This window comes from Hippopotamus amphibius, chromosome 9, assembly GCF_030028045.1.
Source record: "Hippopotamus amphibius kiboko isolate mHipAmp2 chromosome 9, mHipAmp2.hap2, whole genome shotgun sequence".
Classification (NCBI taxonomy): Eukaryota; Metazoa; Chordata; class Mammalia; order Artiodactyla; family Hippopotamidae; genus Hippopotamus; species Hippopotamus amphibius.
In genome coordinates this window covers 74562261-74584109 of record NC_080194.1, presented here as the reverse complement: position 1 = coordinate 74584109, position 21849 = coordinate 74562261, and the positions used below count along the sequence as shown (strand labels likewise).

General features: G+C 42.1%; 1 protein-coding gene across 1 annotated transcript in view; it reads left to right on the top strand.

The window, feature by feature from the left end:
- Window positions 1-345: 345 nt before the first annotated feature.
- UVRAG (UV radiation resistance associated) overlaps window positions 346-21849 on the top strand; it is a 320954-nt gene continuing 299450 nt past the window's right edge. Inside the window, exon 1 of the mRNA XM_057750060.1 lies at window positions 346-659. Coding sequence (XP_057606043.1) covers window positions 543-659 — 117 coding nt within the window. The 5' untranslated portion in view covers window positions 346-542. The remainder of the gene's footprint in view (window positions 660-21849) is intronic.

The window sequence follows — 21849 nt, the reverse complement described above, 5'->3', positions numbered from 1 at the left end:
TGACTCTCCTGCCTCCTGCACGTGACACCAGAGCCCAGGCGCGCGGTCTACCTAATCAGACTCCGCCCCTCTTTTCCTTTACTGACAACTGACAGCGACTTCGAGCAATGGTCCTTGCGGCTCCCCCGGGAGACCCCGCCCCGTGGCAGTGAATGAACCAATTAGACCGGGAAAAAAGAAGCAACGCCGCCCCGGTTTGACAGACGCAATTTAGGCCATCCCTGAGTCCCTCCGCCCCCAGCCTATTCCTGCCGGCGATGGACAGACCTGCTACCCAATAGCACTTCCCTATCCTGTCATTTGGTCCCGCCCCCATGGGAGCTGAACCAATGGGCAAGCCAGGTCTCAGCGGGTGGTGGGGGTTGCACTGCGGTAATATGGCTCTTCCTTAGCCAGCGGCGGCGGCCGGAGGTGAGGTAGAGCCGTCCTGCCTCTCGGGTGGCTGGTGTCTGGGCTGCAGGGGCTCGGCGGGTCGTGACTAGGCGGTGGTGGCGGATGCCGCAGGAGTGCCGGCCCCGCCGCTTGGCGGCTCCCGGGTCAAGATGAGCGCTTCAGCGTCGGTCGGGGGCCCGGTCCCGCCGCCGCCCCCGGGCCCGGCCGCCGCGCTGCCTCCCGGTTCTGCCGCGCGGGCCCTGCATGTGGAGCTGCCGTCTCAGCAGGTAACCCCGCGGGCTCGCGGCGCTCGGGAGGGGCCGGGAGGAGGCCGGTGAGGGGACCCCGTGGGCGGCGGGCTGACCCTGTGCCAGCCGGGAGACCCTGAGAAGTGGCCCGGGAGAACTCTAAGGACCGAGGAGGGCTGTTCGGAGGTCTTGGAAGAGGAAGAATCCAGGGATGGCCGAACCTCTCTGGGAGCTCCTCTAGTCCCAAGAGACATCCCGTTACAGGAGAGGGGCCGGGAAGAGACGGGAAGGGACCCAGTGAAACTCCCAACCCCCCCCGCCCCCCCGCCCTCGTAGGGAGCTGGGGATTCCCTGGCGCAGACCTTCCCCTTTATCCCTCTTGGGAAGGGACCCGGGGAAGCCCCGGTGACCCAGGAGAGACGGGGAAAGCGCTTTTCCTTTCTCAACTCACTCGCTGACAAACCAGTTGGTACTCTGTGCAGCGGGAGAACTGAGGCGTCTTTAGGGTTTCCAGCATTTACTTTTAATCTCTCCTTATTGTGAAGTACTCCCTTAAACTTCTCAAGAAAAATCCTTTGGGACTTTGGGTTTCCTTCTTTATTCTCCGACCCCAAGGAACGCATTTTAGCAGTTTAGCGGGGGCTACTGCATTCCGTCCAGTGAGTGTCTGTGGAAGCACATTTGACGTACATGTTAATGTCTTCCCCCATCCTTTAGTAAGGCCTTACAGTGCTTCTTGGATCCAACTTGAACACCAAGTTTGGGGTCCTGACAAAAATTCTTTGTATCACCCACCTATCTGTAGAGTACTTCTTCTTTCCTTCTTGCTATCCCCCAGAAGGAGACTTTGCAGGAACTTTAGCATTAAAGAGACAGAAAGTACCTTTCATCTTCCCCCATCCACGAAGAGGACCTAAGAAAAACAGTCAGTTGTTGAGAGTTTACCATGTTGGGTTTGTGCCAAGTGCTCAGCTGGTGGTAGTTGATTGAACCTCACAGCTCTGGGAGGTAGCTATTTTTATTAGCTCCATTTTGTAGTTCAGGAGACTGAGGCTTAAATATGTAAAATCGCTTGGTCAGAGCCTTGCAGTTAGTAAGTGGTGGGGCTGGCTTTCAGAATCCAGCCTCTAACTGCAGCCCCAGCATGTGGTGGTTGTGCTGCAGACTTGAGCAATCTTTACTCCACTATCTCTACAGAGGACAGAGTTCTTTCCTTCATACACTTCCTCCAAGTTCCCATCCCTGTCTTAGTACTTAGGAAGGAGTCAGATGGAAGAGAGCAGAGGTTGGGAGCACAGGGCAAATGGGAAATGGGATGGATTTGAATACAGGAAAGTATGGGGATGTGGGGGCTGCTAAAGGGAAGGAGAGTTGGGAGATCAGAGCTACAGTAGTGGCCATCGAGTTGAGTTGTCTGCAGAAGCAAGGCCTTTTGTGTGGTAGAAGAGGATTTAAAAGACTGGGATAGCATGGGCCCTGGTTTTGTGGTGCTGTTGGGAAGGGAGTTTGTGGAGAATATGAGTTTGAGGGCAGTAAAGTTTGGATTATATTTACCAGGTGCTGGGGGAGATTGAAAGTCTGATGGGGGAGACTAGCCTCTGGAATGAGCATTAATGTGAATTTTCATGTGTGTGTGAGGAGGTGGATTCTGAGCGTGGACACTGGGAGAGGCAATGATGGGCACTATTACAGGCATCCTGGAGAAATCTTAAAGGAGGAGTCTAGAGCCAAGAGGGGTTTAATTTGGGAGAGCTTTGGGAAAGTGTGGGATTAGGAAAGAGAAAGTGTAATTTGTTTCATGGAGCCTGTTCTCTGATAACAGTTCCGAGTTTAACATTGGGGGAAATAATCCAAACAAACTGTCCATGGAATAAATCCAAGTGCATTTGTAAGCGTTTGTCCAGTTTTTGGATTTGTGCCAAGGAACATATAGTGGCTGAAGTGTACGGCTGAATGCTGTATGATTGCTGAGTATAGTATTTACAGCTTTCTGGGGGTGTCATCCTTCTTGAATTCTTGGAAGGCAGCCTACATAACAAAAGCACTTTTACTTTTGCTCTTGACATGAATTTCGCTTTCTTGGTTAAAACGCTCAAGTTTTTAGGATATAAATTTATAACATTTAAAAAAGTAAACATTTTTGTTAAAGCGTTATCTGTACACAGTAGAGTGTACCAATTATCAGTACACAGCTTGATGAATTGCCACAAAGCAAACAAAGTTATGTAAATACCACCCAGGTTAAGAAATACAAAATGATTACCATCTCAGAAGTCCCCTTCATATTCTGTCCCCTCTTTACTTTTTCTTTCTCTCCAAAGGAACCGCTATTCTGATTTCTAACGTAAAAGTTTTTGCCTGTTCTTGAACTGTATATAAATGGAATCATGCAAAATGTATTCTTTTGCTCACTGTTGTTTGCGAGAGTCAGAATGTGTGTGTGTGTGTGTGTGTGTATGTATAAAACCTTTTTTCTTTTACCATTAATTTATTGCCTTTTTTGCCTGTGGCTTTTGCAAAATTTCAAAGGTTTCGGTAAAGTGGAAAAGCAGTTAACTTTCAAGTAACACTTTGAAAATTGTATCATTCTAATAGATTCCATGCTATTTGAGATGTCAATATTTCTAAACAGGTGAACAAACTTTGTTGATTTAGGATTTCTATGATAAAGCTGATTATTTCAAAGCATAGATTCAGTGGTTTCTCCCTGCCACCCCCAGCCTGTTTCTAAGGCAGGGTTTTTCAGCCTCAGCACTGTTGACATTTTGGGTGGGTAGGTGGGACTATAAGATGTTTAGTCACCTCCTTGGGCTCTACTTACAATATACCAGCAGCACCATCTCAGGCCTGACAATCAAAAATGTCTTTAGATGTTGCCAACTGTCTTTTAGGGGGCAAAATTACTTCTGGTTGAGAACTACAGTTCTAAGATATATTTTGGTTTTAGGATAGAGAGTACCCTGCTATTATTTACTCATTTGTTCCAGTCTTCATTAAGTCGCATTGATTCTAGTGGCTTTATTGTTTAAAATATTAATTTGCTGTATATATTGGGACTTCCCTGGTGGCTCAGTGCTTAAGAATCTGCCTGCCAGTGCAGGGGACACAGGTTCGAGCCCTGGTCCAGGAAGATCCCACATGCCGCGGAGCAGCTAAGCCTGTGCGCCACAACTACCGAGCCTGTGCTCAAGAGCCCGCGTGCCACAACTACTGAAGCCTGTGCGCTTGCAACAAGAGAAGCCAGTGCAATAAGAAGCCCGCACACTACAACAAAGAGTAGTCCCCGCTTGCTGCAACTAGAGAAAGCCTGCGTGCAGCAACGAGGACCCAAGGCAGCCAGAAGTAAATAAATAAATAAATAATAAATAAATAAATAAATAATTACTGTATATTAGTTCCAAAAGTATTGGACATTTTATTTTGTTTCGGCTCAAAGAAAGCCCGCAAAACTGTAAGACCTAACTTATTGTTCTTATTTTAATCCACTTTTCTTAAAGAAAAAATGTAGTTAAAACTGCATAACTCCTGAACCTTTGCATGTATGAATACTAACCACAGTCCATAATATTATAGCTACTTGATTGTGTCAGATGGGACTACTACTTAATTTTTGCCTCCTTTTGCTTCTGTAGGATCTTACTTTATCTGTAATTTACGCATGAACTAGTCATACAGTTTGAAGACTGTTTTTGCTCTTTAATTTTTGGTTAAGGTTTATAATTAACTAGTGAATATAAGCTCATCTGAAGAATAGCTTTCTTCAAAATGCCATAGGAAAAAAAAGTGCCATAGGTTTAGGCATTTTGAAATAAAAATTTGTGTTTCGTGGTAGAGGTATTTATTTTGTCCTTAAAAGTTTGAGAGCATTTCTTTCCTCCCCAGAGGCTTCCTCCTTTGAGTGTAACCTAACTACATTTCTCAGATACTCAGAGCTGGGGAGGCTTTTTAGTGATTGTTTAGGGTCACTACATACATAAACTGTTTTTGGGTCACTACATACATAAACAGTTTTGCATGCAGGTATAGTCCTAACCTAGTTTAATCCCTTCCATTTAAAAATTTTTACAATTCATTATTATTTTTCTTAGACAGTTGTCAGTGTACTGTACATCTACCACATTTTTGTATGATAATGTTTAGTTATGTTTGTTTAACCCCCATTGGTAGAGTTTTGGACTGTTTCCAGTTTTTCTGTGTTACATTGTTGCAATGGATATCCACATACAGATGTCTTTGAAATTATTCACTCAAATGATGCACACACACATCCACACATATATGCATATGTACACACATACATGGTTTTGTTATTTAAATCTGCATTTCTGTAATTATTCTTTATGTTTTAGTGGCTTCATTTATTGTATGCGGTACACTGTGCTAAGTATGTGAACTCATTTATCCTTATACAGTCCCATGAGTTTCAATATTTTTGCATAGATTTGTGTAGCAATTTTTAAAATAAATTTATTTGTTTATTTATTTATTGGCTGTGTTGGGTCTTTGTTGCTGCATGCGGTCTTTCTCTAGTTGTGGCTAGCAGGGGTAGGGGGCCACTCTTTGCTGTGATGCGCGGGCTCCTCATTACCATGGCTTCTCTTGTTGTGGAGCACAGGCTCTAGGTGCACAGGCTTCAGTAGTTGTGGCACACGGGCTCAATAGGTGTGGCTCACGGTCTCTAGAGCGTAGGCTCAATAGGTGTGGCTCACGGTCTCTAGAGCGTAGGCTCAATAGTTGTGGCGCCTGGGCTTAGTTGCTCTTCAGACTTTCCTTCTTTTTGATGACCTTTATAGTTTTGAGTACTTCTGAGGTATTTTGTAGGATGTCCCGCTATTGGAATTTGTTTGGTGCTTTTTTTCTCATGATTAGATTGGGGTTATGGGTTTTTGGGAGAAAGGCTGGAGAGGTAAAGTGCCATTTTCATCCTGTCGTATCAAGTGTACATACTATTAACATGACATATGACTATTGATGTTAGCCTTCACCAGCGAGGTCGTGTTTGTCAGGTTTCTCTCCTGTAAGGTTGCTCTTTCCCACTTATCCCTCCACACTGTCCTCTTTGGGAGGAAGTCGCTATGTCACTATGTTCAGTCCACACTGAAGGAGTGGGGATTGGAACTCCCCCTCCTTGAGGGCAGTGTCTGGTCTACATAAATTGCTTGGAATTCTTCTGCATGGGAGAGTTCTATCAGTAACCACTTCCTTTTACAGATGAGGAATCTAAGGTCTGGGTAATTTTCTCAGAGTCACACAGGGTGTCACCACAGGGACTGCAGTTTAGGTCTTTGATTCCCACTTTCCATAGATACCTATTCTTTGCAGGGTTCTGGTGAAAAACAAAAGCTTTAAATTACCTCAAGGTTCTTATTTTATTCCCTGTAGCACGTGTGTATAGCACTGTGCTGATTGCATAGTAGGAACTCAGTATGTTTTTATCTTGAAATTTTATTTGTATATGGATCATTCCTTTGAAGAACCTAACAGCTTAAAGAGGAAGGAAATGGGATTGAAACATACGAGAAAAAAATGATAGAAGCACAAAAACTTTCTAAAGCTTAATTTAGCTGTATGTGATATTTATTTTCCCCTTACATGTTTCTGTTTATTAGATATCTTCTGTCTAATTTAATCATCTTTTTATTATGTGTTCAAAAGATCTGTTTCATTGGCAAGGCCACTGAAGGCAGAGAGAAGGCTGTATCTTATTGGGAACATATGTGCTGTGCAATGTTATGTATGTTTATTCCTTCCACAAATATTTGTTGAGCCCCTTCCTTGTGACTCAAATTAAAAAAAAAAAAAAAGTATATAGTTGTGTTGTATAGCTATACAGTAAAGTGGCAATTTTTGAGCTGTTTTTGTTCTTGTAAACAAAGCTGTGTGAGGAAGCTTCAGAAACAAAATATCAGCATCCTAAAGTCATTATTTTTATGTGATAAAATGCTATTAGGAATATAAGGTTTTTAAATTTGTGTGTGTGTGTGCGCACGTGTGGGGGTGAAAATGCTTAGTTTTCCTTTGAAAGGAAAAGCTATGTTCTTATTCAGTGTTAACTTTAAAATTTCTCCATTGGGTCACAATTCTTAACTTTGTGCCAGAAAATTCAGAAGTGAAACTGACTGGAAATAGAGCCAGAGCAGAATTGAAACTAGTAAGTTGGGCCTGAGTGAGTAGTAAAATGAAAAAAAAAAATTAGGTTTTCATAGTTTCCGAATGTATATTTTTGATCATCTGTGTATTTTCATCAGTAGACATATTACTACTGGGGAGAAAAGAAATATTTGGCATCTTTAATGTGCTCGAATGAGTGCAGGTACAAACTAGGGATGTTTTAGAAAAGTTAAAGACAGGTCTATGTTAAGAGAGGGGTTGAAATGTTTTGGGTTTTATACTTTGTTTTAGGTTTAATGGCATCAGTAACGTCTCAGCTAAATTTTTTAAATGTATTTTAGGAGTTGCATTCTTAGATTGTACATATACAAGAGCACATGGAGAATGGAAACTTGACATTGGAATTTTTGCAAAAACATATTTCATAGTATACTTTTTTGGTTTAATATTATATGACCTTGTTTTCCATTTTATTTTAAGATAGAAGCATGAATATTGAATCATAGAAGGTTTTTTTTTATAAATATATTTATTTTATTTATTTATTGGCTGCATTGGGTCTTTGTTGCTGCACACAGGCTTTCTCTAGTTGCTGCGAGTGGGGGCTACTCTTCATTGTGGTGCACAGGCCCTAGGCATGTGGGCTTCAGTAGTTGTGGTACATGGGCTCAGTAGTTGAGGCTCACAGGCTCTAGAGCACAGGCTCAACAGTTGTGGCACACGGGCTTAGTTGCTCCGTGGCATGTGGAATCTTCCCAGGGCAGGGCTCGAACCCGTGTCCCCTGCGTTGTCAGGCGGATTCTTTACCACTGCACCACCTAGGAAGTCCTGAATCATAGAATTTTATAGATGCAAAATCTGAAGCCCTCAGAGGTGAAACTATTCCCCAAGCCAGAGACTTGGTCCCTCTATTTCCACGCTTAGGGAGTCAGTAAAGAGTATCAGTTTAACAGTTCTGAATTGAGTGCCCTGCTCTTCCTGCTAGTGGCAGAGACCGGACCAGATTCTGGGTCTCTCATGAGCAGTTTCCCTGTGCTTGGCTTGGTGTCTTGAGAATTTGTTTCTTAAACTTATCTCTGCCCTTTGTCACATTATCGCTACAACTTTGGGGATTTTAGGCTAGAATTAAAATGTGGGAAGGACTGTATTTTAAACTTCTGTTTACAGACTGAGTTCTCAGACTCCATCCCCTTGACCCCTTTATGGTGTGTATTACCAAAACTTTGGAATGCCCCTCTGTAATTTGAGTGATCCGTCTTCCTGTTTTTGCCCTGGGTACTTACAATGCCTATCCTTTTTTTCTCCCAGCTTTAAAAAAATTTTTTTAAGCTCTTTATTGGAGTATAATTGCTTTACGCTATTGTGCCAGTTTCTGCTGTACAACAAAGTGAATCAGCTGTATTTACACATGTATCCCATATCCGCTCCCTCCCACGATTCTTTCCCACCCTCCTTATCCCACCCCTCTATGTCATCACCCATCATCGAGTTGATCTCCCTGTGTTATGCAGCAACTAACCACTAGCTATCTGTTTTACATTTGGTGGTGTATATATGGCAGTGCTATTCTCTCACCTCGTCCCAGCTTCCCCTTCACCCCCCACCCTGTGTCCTCAAGTCCATTCTTTACATCTGTATCTTTATTCTTGCCCTGTCACTGGGTTCATCAGTACCTATCCTTTTTTGAATATCCCAGTTAAGAAGTCCTGATTCTTTGCCTCTTCAAATATCTGAAACAGTAACCACCTGGTGATTGTGGGTTTTTTGATGTCAGAAATTTTATTTGTGTAATATTTGACGCTGATTGCCATAGACGTCATTTACTAGTGATGGTATCAGTCGTTGAAAAACTTGAGTCAGGGACTTCCCTGGTGGCGCAGTGGTTAAGAATCTGCCTGCCAATGCAAGGGACACGGGTTCGAGCCCTGGTCCGGGAAGATCCCACATGCCACAGAGCAGCTAAGCCCATGCGCCACAACTACTGAGCCGGAATGCTGCAACTGCTGAAGTCTGCGTGACTAGAGCCTGTGCTCCGCTACAAGAGAAGCCACTGCAGTGAGAAGCTGTGCAGCACAATGAAGAGTAGCCCCCGCTTGCCACAACTGGGAAAGCCCATATGCAGCAATGAAGACCCAATGCGGCAAAAATTTAAAAATTAAAAAAACAAAACAAAAAGTGAGTCAGGTGCATTTATGGAGAAGCTGAGAAAGCTGAGCATTAGAACCCAGCACTTAGGAATCTGTTTGTTTGTTGGTCCATTGAAATATCTGGTACTTTACCCACCATGGTTTTTAGAATGTCCTACAAGATGCAGTCAGACTTTTTGAAAATAATGAGGAAAACGAGGAAGCTGAAACCGGCAGCTACCTTTGGCTTTTGTCAGTAGATTCCTGGGTAAGAAAAAAAGAGAAGATACAAATGAGTGAATGTGGAAATCAGACTTTTATGGTCTATTTTTTTCCAGAAAAACTTGGATGTTTTTTAACATGACTGTATTTTTTTGACTAAGGGCTTAGCTGTGAACTACAAGTAATTCATGTGTTCATGTTAACCTATGTCCAACTAGTTCTAAATGGAGAAGTGGAAGAAACTGACTGAGTAATCTGTTTCTTCAACACATATTTATAAAGTACCTCCTTTGATTTATGTTAAGCATGGGATTAGCACTATATGTCTTGTTCCTCCAGCCTACTTATGTCTTTCAGAGAATGTGAACGATTTCCTGTCAGAATTCCATCTTTTTTTGTATAAGAGCTAATACAGGAAAACTAAACTATTCTTTAATACGACATGAAACTATAAGTAATTTAGGGAGTATGAAAAAACTGTGTTTTAAGCCTCGGAGCTTGCAGGATCTTAGTTCCCCGACTAAGGATTGAACTCATGCCCCCTGCAATGAAAGTGCGGAGTCTTAACCACTGGACCACCAGGGAAGTCCCGAAAGTGTTCATATCAGGGTATATATGAGAAGCAGCAACATGGGGAAGACGTTCTAATTTTTCATTCTGACAACAGATTAGAAAGCAAGATAGGCAGGTAGGCTGCAGGGTACTCATTTCAGGTCTAGGATATTTTACAGGACTATACTCTTTATAGGATAGAGTTGGTCCCGTCATAGAATTGTATATATAGTAGGTATTTCAGGCCTGTTTTAATGAATTGACTTAATGGAGTTTATCCTACATGGAAGGTATTTAATATAAATATAAAAATAAAGAACAGTTGTCTCAGTGCTCTGGAGTGACTGGTTTACATTTGATATTCATATATTTCTACCAAAAGAAATCAGTCTGATTATTAGATGGGGACACTAAAATTGCAGAATTTCTTCATTGTACGTTAGCTGCGTTTTTGGTATTTTATAAACTTGGATGTTTGAAAACTACCTGAAAATTACTAAAAATTATTGCTCACTATTTATTACATTGTATTTTCAAGAAAAAGTTACCTTATGAATGCTCTCTTTAATGAGGTAGCAAAATATGCAGTGTATTTTATTATTTAAATAAATTTATTTATTTATTTATTGGCTGCAGGAGGTGACCACATCCTGGCTGTGGCCTCAAGGGCAGAGCCCTCCCCACCTCAGAGCTGGACTACTGGGTTGGGTGCCAACTCCTTGGGGTTCCCCTCTCTGCTGAGTAGAGGGACCCTGGCCCTCCCATGCACTGCCAGACAGCCTGCCCCTACCCAAAGTCTCTGGGGTTCTCTCCTGCTTCACTTTTTATCCTTCACATTTTAATTTTTAAATTTTTTAATTATTTATTTATGTATTTTATAAATTTATTTATTAATTTTTGGCCGTGTTGGGTCTTTGTTGCTGCACACGGGCTTTCTCTAGTTGCATTGAGCGGGGGCTACTCTTCACTGTGATGCGTGGGCTTCTCATTGCAGTGGCTTCTCTTGTTGCAGAGCACAGGCTCTAGGCACGTGGGCTTCAGTAGTTGCGGCACACAGGCTCAATAGTGGTGGCACACAGGCTCAATGGTTGTGGTGCACGGGCTTAGTTGCTCTGAGGCATGTGGGATCTTCCTGGACCAGGGATTGAACCTGTGTCCCCTGCATTGGCAGGCGGATTCTTAACCACTGTGCCACCTAGGAAGTCCCGTCCTTCACATTTCAAAAAAAGTATTTATTTCACTGTGCTGGGTCTTAGTTGTGGCACAAGGAGTCTTTAGTTGTGTCATGTGGGCTCTTAGTTGCGGCATGCAGGATCTAGTTGCCTGACCAAGGATCAAACCCTGGCACCCTGCATCGGGTGTGTGGAGTCTTAACCACTGGACCACCAGGGAATTTCTTGTTGCTAACATTTTTTTCATAATTGAATCTTAGATTGATATTTTCTCATTGCTATTAAATTGGGTTTTTTTAAACATTTTATTTGTTTATCTATTTATTTATTTATTTATTTATGACTGCGCTGGGTCTTCTTTGTTGCATGTGGGCTTTGTCTAGTTGTAGCAAGAGGGGGCTACTTTGCATTGCGGTGTGCAGTCTTCTCATTGTGGTGGCTTCTCTTGTTGCAGAGCACGGGCTCTAGGTGGGTGGGCTTCAGTAGTTGTGGCTCATGGGCTCTAGAGCACAGGCTCAGTAGTTGTGGCGCACAGGCTTAGTTGCTCCATGGCATGTGGGATCTTCCTGGACCAGGGCTCAAACCTGTGTGCCCTGCATTGGCAGGCGGATTCTTAACCACTGCGCCACCAGGGAAGTCCTCCCTGTCCCTAACATTTTCATTCCACAAATACTGTGCTCAACTCTGTTCTACACTTTTTTTTTTTTTTTTTTGAGTTTCTACCATGTATAGCACAGTGGTGAGGTATATGTTTTCTAGAGCCTGATGCTTGGGTTCAAATCCTGGTTCCATTATTTCCTAGTTGGCAGTCTGAAAGTTACTTAATCTCCCTATGCCTCAGAGAGACTCAGATCAAATGGGCATGATAGCATCTACCCTGTAGGATGGTTGAAAGAATTATGTGTATTTATGTGTATCATAAATTTGCCTAAAAGGGTGCTTGGTATGTAGTAACTGCTCACTGCTCATGAAATGTTAGCGGTTGCTACTGTCATTACTGCTACTGTTGCTGTTTGTCAGCCTCTGAGGATACGGGATAAATAAGGCACCATCCTTGCCCTGGAGGGATTTGTAATCTAATGGTTAAGGCAACTATATCAGCAGACCATTTTAGTGTAATATAAGAGATGGTTTGAACTAAATGCTGAGGTGGGAAAGAGAAGGAAAAGCATTCTGGCAGAGGGACCAGCTTGAGCAAAAAAGTAAGTAGGTGTAAAAGGGAATGGCAGATAATTATGTGAGGCTGGAGTTTAAGGATCTTGGAGGAGGATGGTAGGAACAATTGAGTTGGAGAGGTATAGTTTGGGATTAGATTATAGAGTGCCATGTATATCATGCTTTGGACATTATCCTAGAGGTAGAGGGAAGGACTGTCATTTTTTAAAATAGACTTTATTTTTTTAGAGCAATTTTAGGTTCATAGCAAAATTGAGCAGAAGGTACAGAGATTTTCCAAATACTCTCTGCCCCTATACGTACATGGCCTTCCCCATTAGGAACATCTCCCACCACAGTCATACATCATCACCCAAAGTTCATAGTTCACATTAGGGTTTACACTTGGTGTTATACATTCTGTGGTTTTGAACATATGTATAATGACGTGTGTTCACCAATATAGTATCATGCAGAGTAGTTTCACTGCCCTAAAAATCTCTTGTGCTACACCTACACCTTGTGCTAACATCTATACCTCCCTCCCTTTTATATATATATATATATATTTTAATAAATTTATTTTATTTATTTATTGGCTGCATTGGGTCTTCGTTGCTGCCCATGGGCTTTCTCTGGTTGTGGTGAGTGGGGGCTACTCTTCATCGTGGTGCACGGGCTCCTCACTGTAGTGGCTTCTCTTGTTGCGGAGCACAGGCTCTAGGCACATGGGCTTCAGTAGTTGCGGCACATGGGCTCAATGGTGGTTCACTAGCTCTAGAGCACAGGCTCAACAGTTGTGGCACATGGGCTTAACTGCTCCGTGGCATGTGGAATCCTCCCAGAGCAGGGCTCGAACCCATGTCCCCTCCACTGGCAGACAGATTCCTAATCACTGTGCTACGTAGGAAGTCCTTCCTCCCTTTTAACCCTGGGCAACCACTGATCCTTTTGCTGTCTTCAAAGTGTTGCCTTTTCCAGAATGCCATGGTTGGACTCATACAACTCCTTTGAGTAAATACCAAGGAACACGATTCCTGGAATGTAAAGAATATGTTTAATTTTGTAAGAAACTGGCAAACTGACTTCCAAAATGACTGTACCATTTTGCATTCCCACTAGCAGTGAATGAGAATTGTTTCATATCCGTGTCAGCATTTGGTGTTGTCAGTATTCCGAATTTTGGCTATTTTAATAGATATGTAGTGGTATCTTGTTGTTTTAGTTTGCATTTCCCTAATGAAAAATGATGTGAAACATATTTTCATATGCTTCTTTGCTGTCTATATATCTTATTTGGTGAGGTGTCTGTTAAGGCCTTTGGCCCATTGTTCAGTCAGGTTGTTTTGGTTTTTTTATTGTTGAGTTTTAAGAGTTCTTTGTATATTTTGGGTAACAGTTCCTTTGTCAGATGTGTCTTTTGCATATATTTTCCCCCATGGCTTGTTTTCTCATTCTCTTGACATTGTCTTTCAGAAGGCAGAAGTTTTAAATTTTAATGAAGTCTAGTTTATGAGTTATTACTTTTATGGAAAGTATGTTTGGTGTTGTATCTAAAGAGTAGTTGCCATTCCCAAGGTCACCTGGAGTTCTGTGTTATCGTCTATGAATTTTATAGTTTTGCGTTTTTACATTTAGGTCTGTGGTCCATTTTGAGCTGGTTTTTGTGAAAGGTGTAAGATTTGTGTCTCGATTCTTTTTTGTGTGTGTGGATGTCCAGTTGTTCCAGCACCATTTATTGAAAAAACTACCTTTGCTGTGTTGTATTGCCATTGCCCCTTTGTCAAAGATCAGTTGACTATACTTATGTGGTCTGTTTTTGAGCTTTCTTTTTTTAATAAATTTTTTATTTTATTGGCTGTGTTGGGTCTTTTTCTGTGCGCGGGCTTTCTTTTTAGTTGTGGTGAGTGGGGCTACTCTTCGATGTGGTGCGCGGGCTCCTCATTGCCATGGCTTCTCTTGTTGTGGAGCATGGGCTCTAGGCGCATGGGCTTCAGTAGTTGCAGCACATGGGCTCAATAGTTGTGGCTCACAGGCTCTAAAGCACAGGCTCAGTAGTTGTGGCGCACAGGTTTAGTTGCTCTGTGGCATGTGGGATCTTCTTGGAGCAGGGATCGAATCCGTGTCCCCTGCATTGGCAGGCGGCTTCTCAATCACTGGCCACCTCGGAAGCCCTGTTTTTGAGCTTCCTATTCTGTTCCTTTATTTACTTGTTTATTCAGTTTGTCAATATCCACAAAATAGCTTGGTGGAATTTTGATAGGGATTTCATTGAATCTCTAGATCAAGTTGGAAAGAATTGACATCTCGACAATATTGCATCTTCCTATCCATGAATATATGTTTCTCTATTTACTTAGTTCTTCTTTGATATCTTCCATTAGAATTGTATAGTTTTCCTCATGTGGAGCTTGTTCATATTTCTAGATTTATACCTATTTAATTGAGGGGGGATACTAATGTAAATGATATTAAGGTTTTAAATGCAAATTCCATTTGTTCATTGCTGGTATATAGGAAAGCAATTGACTTCTGTAAATTAACCTTGTATCCTGCAACCTTGCTATAATGGCTTAGTTCCAGGAGTTTTTGGTTGCTTTTCTCAGATTTGCTACATAGATGATCATGTCAACTGTTGCACAAAGTTTTATTTCTTCCTTTTCAATCTCTATAGCTTTTATATCTTTTCACGTCTTATTGCTAGAACAAGCTAGTACTTGTTTTTCTTTACTTTTTTAAACTTTTTGTTTAGAAAGAATTAACAAGCTTATTGAAAAATTGCAAAATTAAAGCTTGTACAAGAACACCTTCACACCCTTTACCCAGAGTCATCTATTGTTAACATTCCATTTGCCTTGTCATTTGCAAGCTCTCTTCCTAGGTATATACAGATATTTATAAATAAGTTTTTTTGTGTGTGTGAATCAGTTGAAGTTAAGTTACATACATCCTGACCTTTTATCTTTGAATACTTGAGTATGTAGTTCCTAAAATAGTATGTTCTCTTTTATTGCTATATCCACAGTATAGTTATCATTTTCAGTAAATTAACATTGATATAATGCTCTTATCTAATCCGTAGTTCATATCATGTCAGTTTATCCCATAATGTCCTTTATAGCAAATTTCCTTCTCCAGTTCATGATTCAGTGTAGAGTCAGGTATTGCATTTAGTTGTTTTATCTCTTTAAGGTAGAACATTCCTACAGCTTTTCCTTGTCTCTTTTCTTAATGTCAGTGTCATAGTACAGATAGACCCCTTAATCCCTTTTTAAAATAGACTATTCTTTGTTTTTTGTTTATCTGATGTTTCCTTGTGGTTAGATTCAGATTATGCATTCTCTCAATTGGAATTTCATGTGTGGTGATGTGTCCTTCATAGGGTATCACTTCTGGAGGCACATAATGTCCATGTGTCACATCACTGTTTGTTACTGGTGATGTTTATTTTGGTCACTTGGTCAAGATATTGTCTGACTTCTTAACTATATAATTCCGTGTGTGTGTGCCCTTGCAACTAATAAACAGTTTTTAGGGAGACACTTTGAGACCATATTCTGCTACCTACCCCCCCCCCCACCCCCCAGTTTATCATCCATTGATGATTTTTGTCTGAGCTAATCTTGGCTGTGATTGAGGTAAAACTATGATTTCCCAGCTCTTAACACTCCTTCCACATTTACCAGTCTGCCCTTGGCATTGTACTATAAGTGGGAGTGGGAGGATAGTTTTGAGGAGAGATTGGTGGTGAGAAGAGTGATTGAAAAGAGTGGTGGGGAGAAGACTGCTGATGAAGTTTCTAAATAAGGGGAGACTGAGGCCTGAGCTGTGAGGCAGTGTGAGATATTCATTCATTCATTCATTCATCATTCCTTTATTCCTTCAACATTTATTGAATATCCATGTGGCTGTACTTGGGATAAAAAGACGGTTTTTGTTCTTAAGGAGCTTATAGTCATTGAGGCTACAAAAGGGCCAAGAGTTGTGACAAAATGTAAGTGCTATTAAGAGCTATATACAAAATATAACTTTAAATGTTACCATACACATAAGGCTACTGCCTTATTTTTCTTTTTTTAATAAATTTATTTATTTATTTATTTATTGGCTGCATTGGGTCTTTGTCGCTGTGTGTAGGCTTTCTCTAGCTTCAGTGAGTGGGGGCTACTCTTCATTGCGGTGCACAGGCTTCTCATTGAAATAACAGAGCTGGGACTCAAACCTAAGTTGGCTAAGTTATACCACAACACAAAACCAGTGTTTGGTATAATTGGAATAAATGGCTCACAATCTGATTTTGAACAGAAGCACATGCCCTTTGTTTTTCTCAGGTTGATTTAATTGAACTCAGTTTGTAGCTGGGAGTCTCTGGAACTGTTTACCCACTGCTGCAGTGCACTGATTGTTGCACAGGAGTTAGTTCTCATGTGGGTGGCTTAATCTGCTTATTCATCTATTTCTCTTGTGGCTGAGCATCTATAAAAGTCTTCCCATATTACTTGCTCTTAAAAAAGTCAAAGCTTCTTGGTGCAGATGTGGAAATAGGGCAGAGACCAGGGCTCTTAATTTTATTGAATTTATGTAGGAGAGGCAGTCAGAGGTATTCAGTCTTCTGTTTCATTGTATAGTTCCTGGCACATCACGGGTACTCAAGAAATGTTGAAATACTTTGGTTCGTTAGGGTACAATGTATATGAGAGAATTATGAAGACATGAGGATGTTTGTGAATGTTGCGAGCTTATTGAGACAGATTGGAATTGTAGATGGTGATGGAAAGTAGATTTAGGGCCTTTGGATTTATTTATTAAAGCTTGATTGTAGTGGGAAGACCTTATTAGATAAAGGTAACCTGAGTTAGTTCTGGGGCAAAGAGAAGAGGGTAATGGGAAAGAAATAATGGAAATGAAGACACAAAAATTCTGGGTTAGAATTATGAAGTTATAGTTTGCTAATCTTAGTAGGTTTTAAATATAGATTCTGCCTGAAATCACTATATTAACATTTAGTGTATAATGGGGAACTCCCTGGTGGTTGAGTGGTTAGGACTCTGTGCTTCCACTGCAGAGGGCAGGGGTTCAGTCCTTGGTCAGGGAACTAAGATCCATCATGCCATGTGGCTTGCCACTCCCCCTCTCCCCCGGAAATACATAATGGCTTGTACTTTCTTAAGGAATTGTATAGAGGTTACTATTTGTAAGTGAGCTCTTGTTTGCAGAACAGTAAGTTGATATATGTATAAGAGAAGGAAGCTGTTTTTTATTTTTGTTGTAAGCTCTGTATTGGAATATAATTGCTTTACACTGTTGTGCCAGTTTCTGCTGTACGACAAAGTGAATCTGCTGTATTTATACATATATCCCCATATGCCCTCCTTCCCACAACTCCTTCCCACCCTCCCTATCCCACCCCTCTAAGTCATCACCCATCATCGAGTTGATCTCTCTGTGTTATGCAACAGCTTCCCATTAGCTATCTGTTTTACATTTGGTAATGTGTACATGTCAGTGCTACTCTCTCACCTCATCCCAGCTTCCCCCTCACCCCCCACCCCATGTCCTCAAGTCCATTCTCTACATCTGCATCTTTATTCTTGCCCTGTCACTGGGTTCATCAGTACCATTTTTTTAGATTCCATATATATGAGTTAGCATACGGTATTTGTTTTTCTCTTTCTGGCTTACTTCACTCTGCATGACAGACTCTAGGTCCATCTACCTCATTACAAATAACTAAATCTCATTCCTTTTTATGACTGAGTAATATTCCATTGTATATATGTGCCACATCTTCTTTATGATTCATCTTTTGAAGGGCATTTAGGTTGCTTCCATGTCCTGGCTATTGTAAATAGTGCTGCATCAAATAAAAGCCATATATGACAAACCAACAGCCAATATCATTCTAAATGATGAAAAACTGAAAGCATTCTCTCTAAGAACAGGAACAAGACAAGGATGCCCACTCTCACCACTGTTATTCAACAGAGTTTTGGACGTTTCAGCCACAGCAGTCAGAGAAGAAAATGAAATAAAAGGAATCCAAATTGGAAAAGAAGAAGTAAAATTGTCACTCTTTGCAGATGACATGATATTATACATAGAAAACCCTAAAGATGCTACCAGAAAACTGCTAGCACTAATCAATGAATTTAGTAAAGTAGCAGGATACAAAACTAATGCACAGAAATCTCTTGTATTCCTATACACTAACAACAAAAGATCAGAAAGAGAAATTAAGGAAACTCTCCCATTTACCACTGCAACAAAAAGGATAAAATAGCTGGGAATAAACCTGCCTAAGGAGGCAAAAGACCTGTATGCAGAAAACTTTAAGACACTGGTGAAAGAAGTCAAAGACAATACAAAACAGATGGAGGGACACACCATGTTCTTGGATTGGAAGAATGAATATTGTGAAAATGACTGTACTACCCAAAGCAATTTATAGATTCAGTGCAGTCCTTATCAAATTACCAGTAGCATTTTTCACAGAACTAGAACAAGAAATCTTACGATTTGTATGGAAATGCAAAAGACCCCTAATAGCCAAAGCAATCTTGAGAAGGAAAGACAGAGCTGGAGGAATCAGTCTTCTTGACTTCAAACTATACTACAAGGCTACAGTGATCAAGACAGTATGGTACTGGTTTCTCATAAACAACAGTAGCTTTAGGGAAATGAATGAAAAGTGTGGAAAAGAAGAAACATATGCCAGAGATATTGTAAAGAAAGAATTGATGGGCTGGGTGGCTGATCAGAAATGGGAGTAGAGGGACTTCCTGGGTGGTGCAGTGGTTAAGAATCTGCCTGCCACCAACAGGCCAGGGAGCCATCTCACCTTTGATCAATACTGGGCTCCCTACCTGCCCCTCTCACTCTCCTCTGCCTACAGCCTTCACCCCTCCCAATCCCAACCATAATCCTAAGAGCACACAGTTAAGTCCTGCAACCAAACCTCGCACCCGGTTGCCCTTCCTACAATAGAGCTAATTCCCTTATCCCCACAGGCGGAATGTGGGCCGAGTTGTTTTTCTGGCAGAGAACTCCAGATTCACACGGACCGTCACTCTCACCAGGGCCCTGGACAGGTGTGAAAGGGCTTATCCAGTGGGGCTCTGGGTGGCAACCAGACCTGACAAGCCGGGAGGCAGCAGGGCCGCGCCGGCCGACAGCTACCCTAGCAGACGGGAGCCCCGTGGCCTTCAGTTTGGGTCCCGGGCCTGAGGCCACTTTTCTCCCCACCCTGCCCTGGTTCATCTGGCCTGGGGAAGCTCTGGCAGGATCCGAGGGGGCACAGCAGCCCTGCCAAGGCCAAGCCAGGGTCAGCCGTGCTAGGATGACTCACAGGGTGAGGGGGTCAGTGCCTTCCCAGTGGTGTGGCCTCCACTGGCTTCATGTCCTTGGTTCCCACCAGCCAGATGGTCCCTTGAGGCTAGTCAAGCCCTGCTCTGTAAAAAAAATCATTAAAAAAAAAAAAAAAAAGAATCTGCCTGCCAATGCAGGGGACACGGGTTCCAATCCCTGCTCCAGGAGGATCCCACATGCCACGGAGCAGCTAAGCCCATGTGCCACAACTGTTGAGTCTGTGCTCTAGAGCCTGTGGGTCACAACTATTGAGTCTGTGTGCCACAACTGCTGAAGCCCACGTGCCTAGAGCCTGTGCTCCGAAACAAGAGAACCTACCGCAGTGAGGAGGCCTCGCACCACAATGAAGAGTAGCCCCTACTCTCCTCAACTAGAGAAAGCCCTTGTGCGGCAACAAAGAGCCGAATAAATAAATAAATAAATTTATAAAAGAAAAGAAAAGAAATGGGAGTAGGGGCATGGGACATCTGCCAGGCAAGGATGTCGCAAAGGTTTTGAAACAGGGTATTTGGGAAGCAAATACATAGTATACATGCACACATGTACACATAGCCTAGGAGATCAGGCTTGGGTGCAAGTCTTGATGCCAGTGCAGGGTACATGGGTTCGATCCCTGGTCTGGGAAGATTCCACATGCTATGGAGCATCTAAGCCCTCATGCCACAACTACTGAGCCCATGTGCTGCAGCTACTGAAGCCTGCGCACCTAGAGCCGGTGCTCTGCAACAAGAGAAGTCGCCACAGTGAGAAGCCCGAGCACTGCAATGAAGAGTAGCCCCTGCTCATCACAGCTAGAGAAAGCCTTCTTGCAGCAACAAAGACCCAATGCAGCCAAAAAAATAAAAAATAAATAAAAAAAATAATAAAAAAAAATAAAATTGACAGTTATCTTTAAAAAAAGAGTAAAATGGCTTAGATTAGTGCTTATTAAACTCAAAATCTACATACAGATTACCTGGGGATTTTGTTAAAATATAGACCCTGGTTGAGTAAGGTCTGTAGTGGGACCTGAGATTCTGCATTTCCAACAGGTTCCCAGGTGATACTGAGTAGCAAAGGCTTAGATGACTTTCAAGATTGTTTTCAATTCTGTAGTTCTACAATTCTGTTTATTGAATGTTTGTCCTTTGGAGATCTGTTATACCCTTGTGACTTTATTACTTCTATTTAGATAGATGAATTCGAAATCTGTCTATTTCAGATTAGAAATGCCTAAATGTCATGTTACACTAACCACATCCCTTTCTTGACATCCCTATTTCTGTTAATACTTTATATTTGTAAAATACTTTAGTTATTTAGAGAGCTTTTATATCCATTACTTCATTTGATCCTTAAAATAACCCACAAGAGGTAAGCATGCAGGAAATATCTCTGTTTTATGGAAAAGAAGACAGGCTCAGAGAGACTTGCAGAAATCGCTCTGTCGAGAAACCAAGCACCACACTCGGAGGGTTGGGCAACTCAGGTTTATTAAGCTGGCAACCCCAGACAAGCTAACGCTCCAGAGTTCTGGGCCCCAAACTCAGGGTGAGCTTTACTTTTAAAGTGCATGTGTTTACAGAGCACAGAAGTTTCCAAACAGAAACTTTCAAGAGCAGGTGCAGAACATTCCATTTTTTAGCAAAACATCTTAAAGTTACATTGGATTTCTAGGTCATCCTGTTTTTTTTTTTTCTTCCCTCGGCACAGCAAGTGTATTTCGCAAAAGCAGAACAAGCATGGAGTAATTTTTAGCTGAGTGCAAGTTTCTAACTTTCCTCTTCAATCCCCCCTCTTGATGTCCCTTATATCTTATAAGGCATCAACCTCTTGATCTTCTAAGCCCAGGGGATGATAACCTCTTAGGGCTAGGAGGTGTGCGGTGGCCCTCCTATCCATGGTGGCCTCAGCTAGCCTGGAAACTACCCTCATGAATAAGGGCAAGAGGCAAGCTAAAAGGAGACAGGTCCCAAGGAGGAGTAGGACTATTCCCACAAGCATTTTGAATCCTCCTAGGTAAGAAAACCAACCCCCAAATAGCTCTCCGGGATTCCATCCCTTCCAAGTCTGGACAACATGAGCTATTTTAGTCATCTTGTCGGTTATGTCTTCTATAACCTTGCCCTTACTATCTACCTGTAGGCAGCAGTTACTGAGATTGAACTTCCCACAGGTGCACCTCCCTCTGCAGCCAGTAAGTAATCTAAGGCCAGGCAATTCTGATAAATAGCAAATGCATCTTGGTTTGTTGTCCTGCCAACAAATTAAGAGGCTTGGCTGTTTCATTAGTAATGATTTCAGCCACTGCCTGGAGCTGGGTAATTCTGGTAAGCATATAAATTGGGGTTCGGTAGCCCCTGGACCCATCTTCTGCCCAAGTGGCTGGCCCATAATATGGGATTATGCATTCAGGAGGCCACTCATCACCTTTCCAGTTTCCAGTCTGTAGAGACCTGTGCTTCCTGCTGAGGCCTCTGCCTTCATAAACTGGGACCCCTAATGCTTCACCTTGGGTTAAGGGGAGTAGGAAAAAGGAGGGGCGGG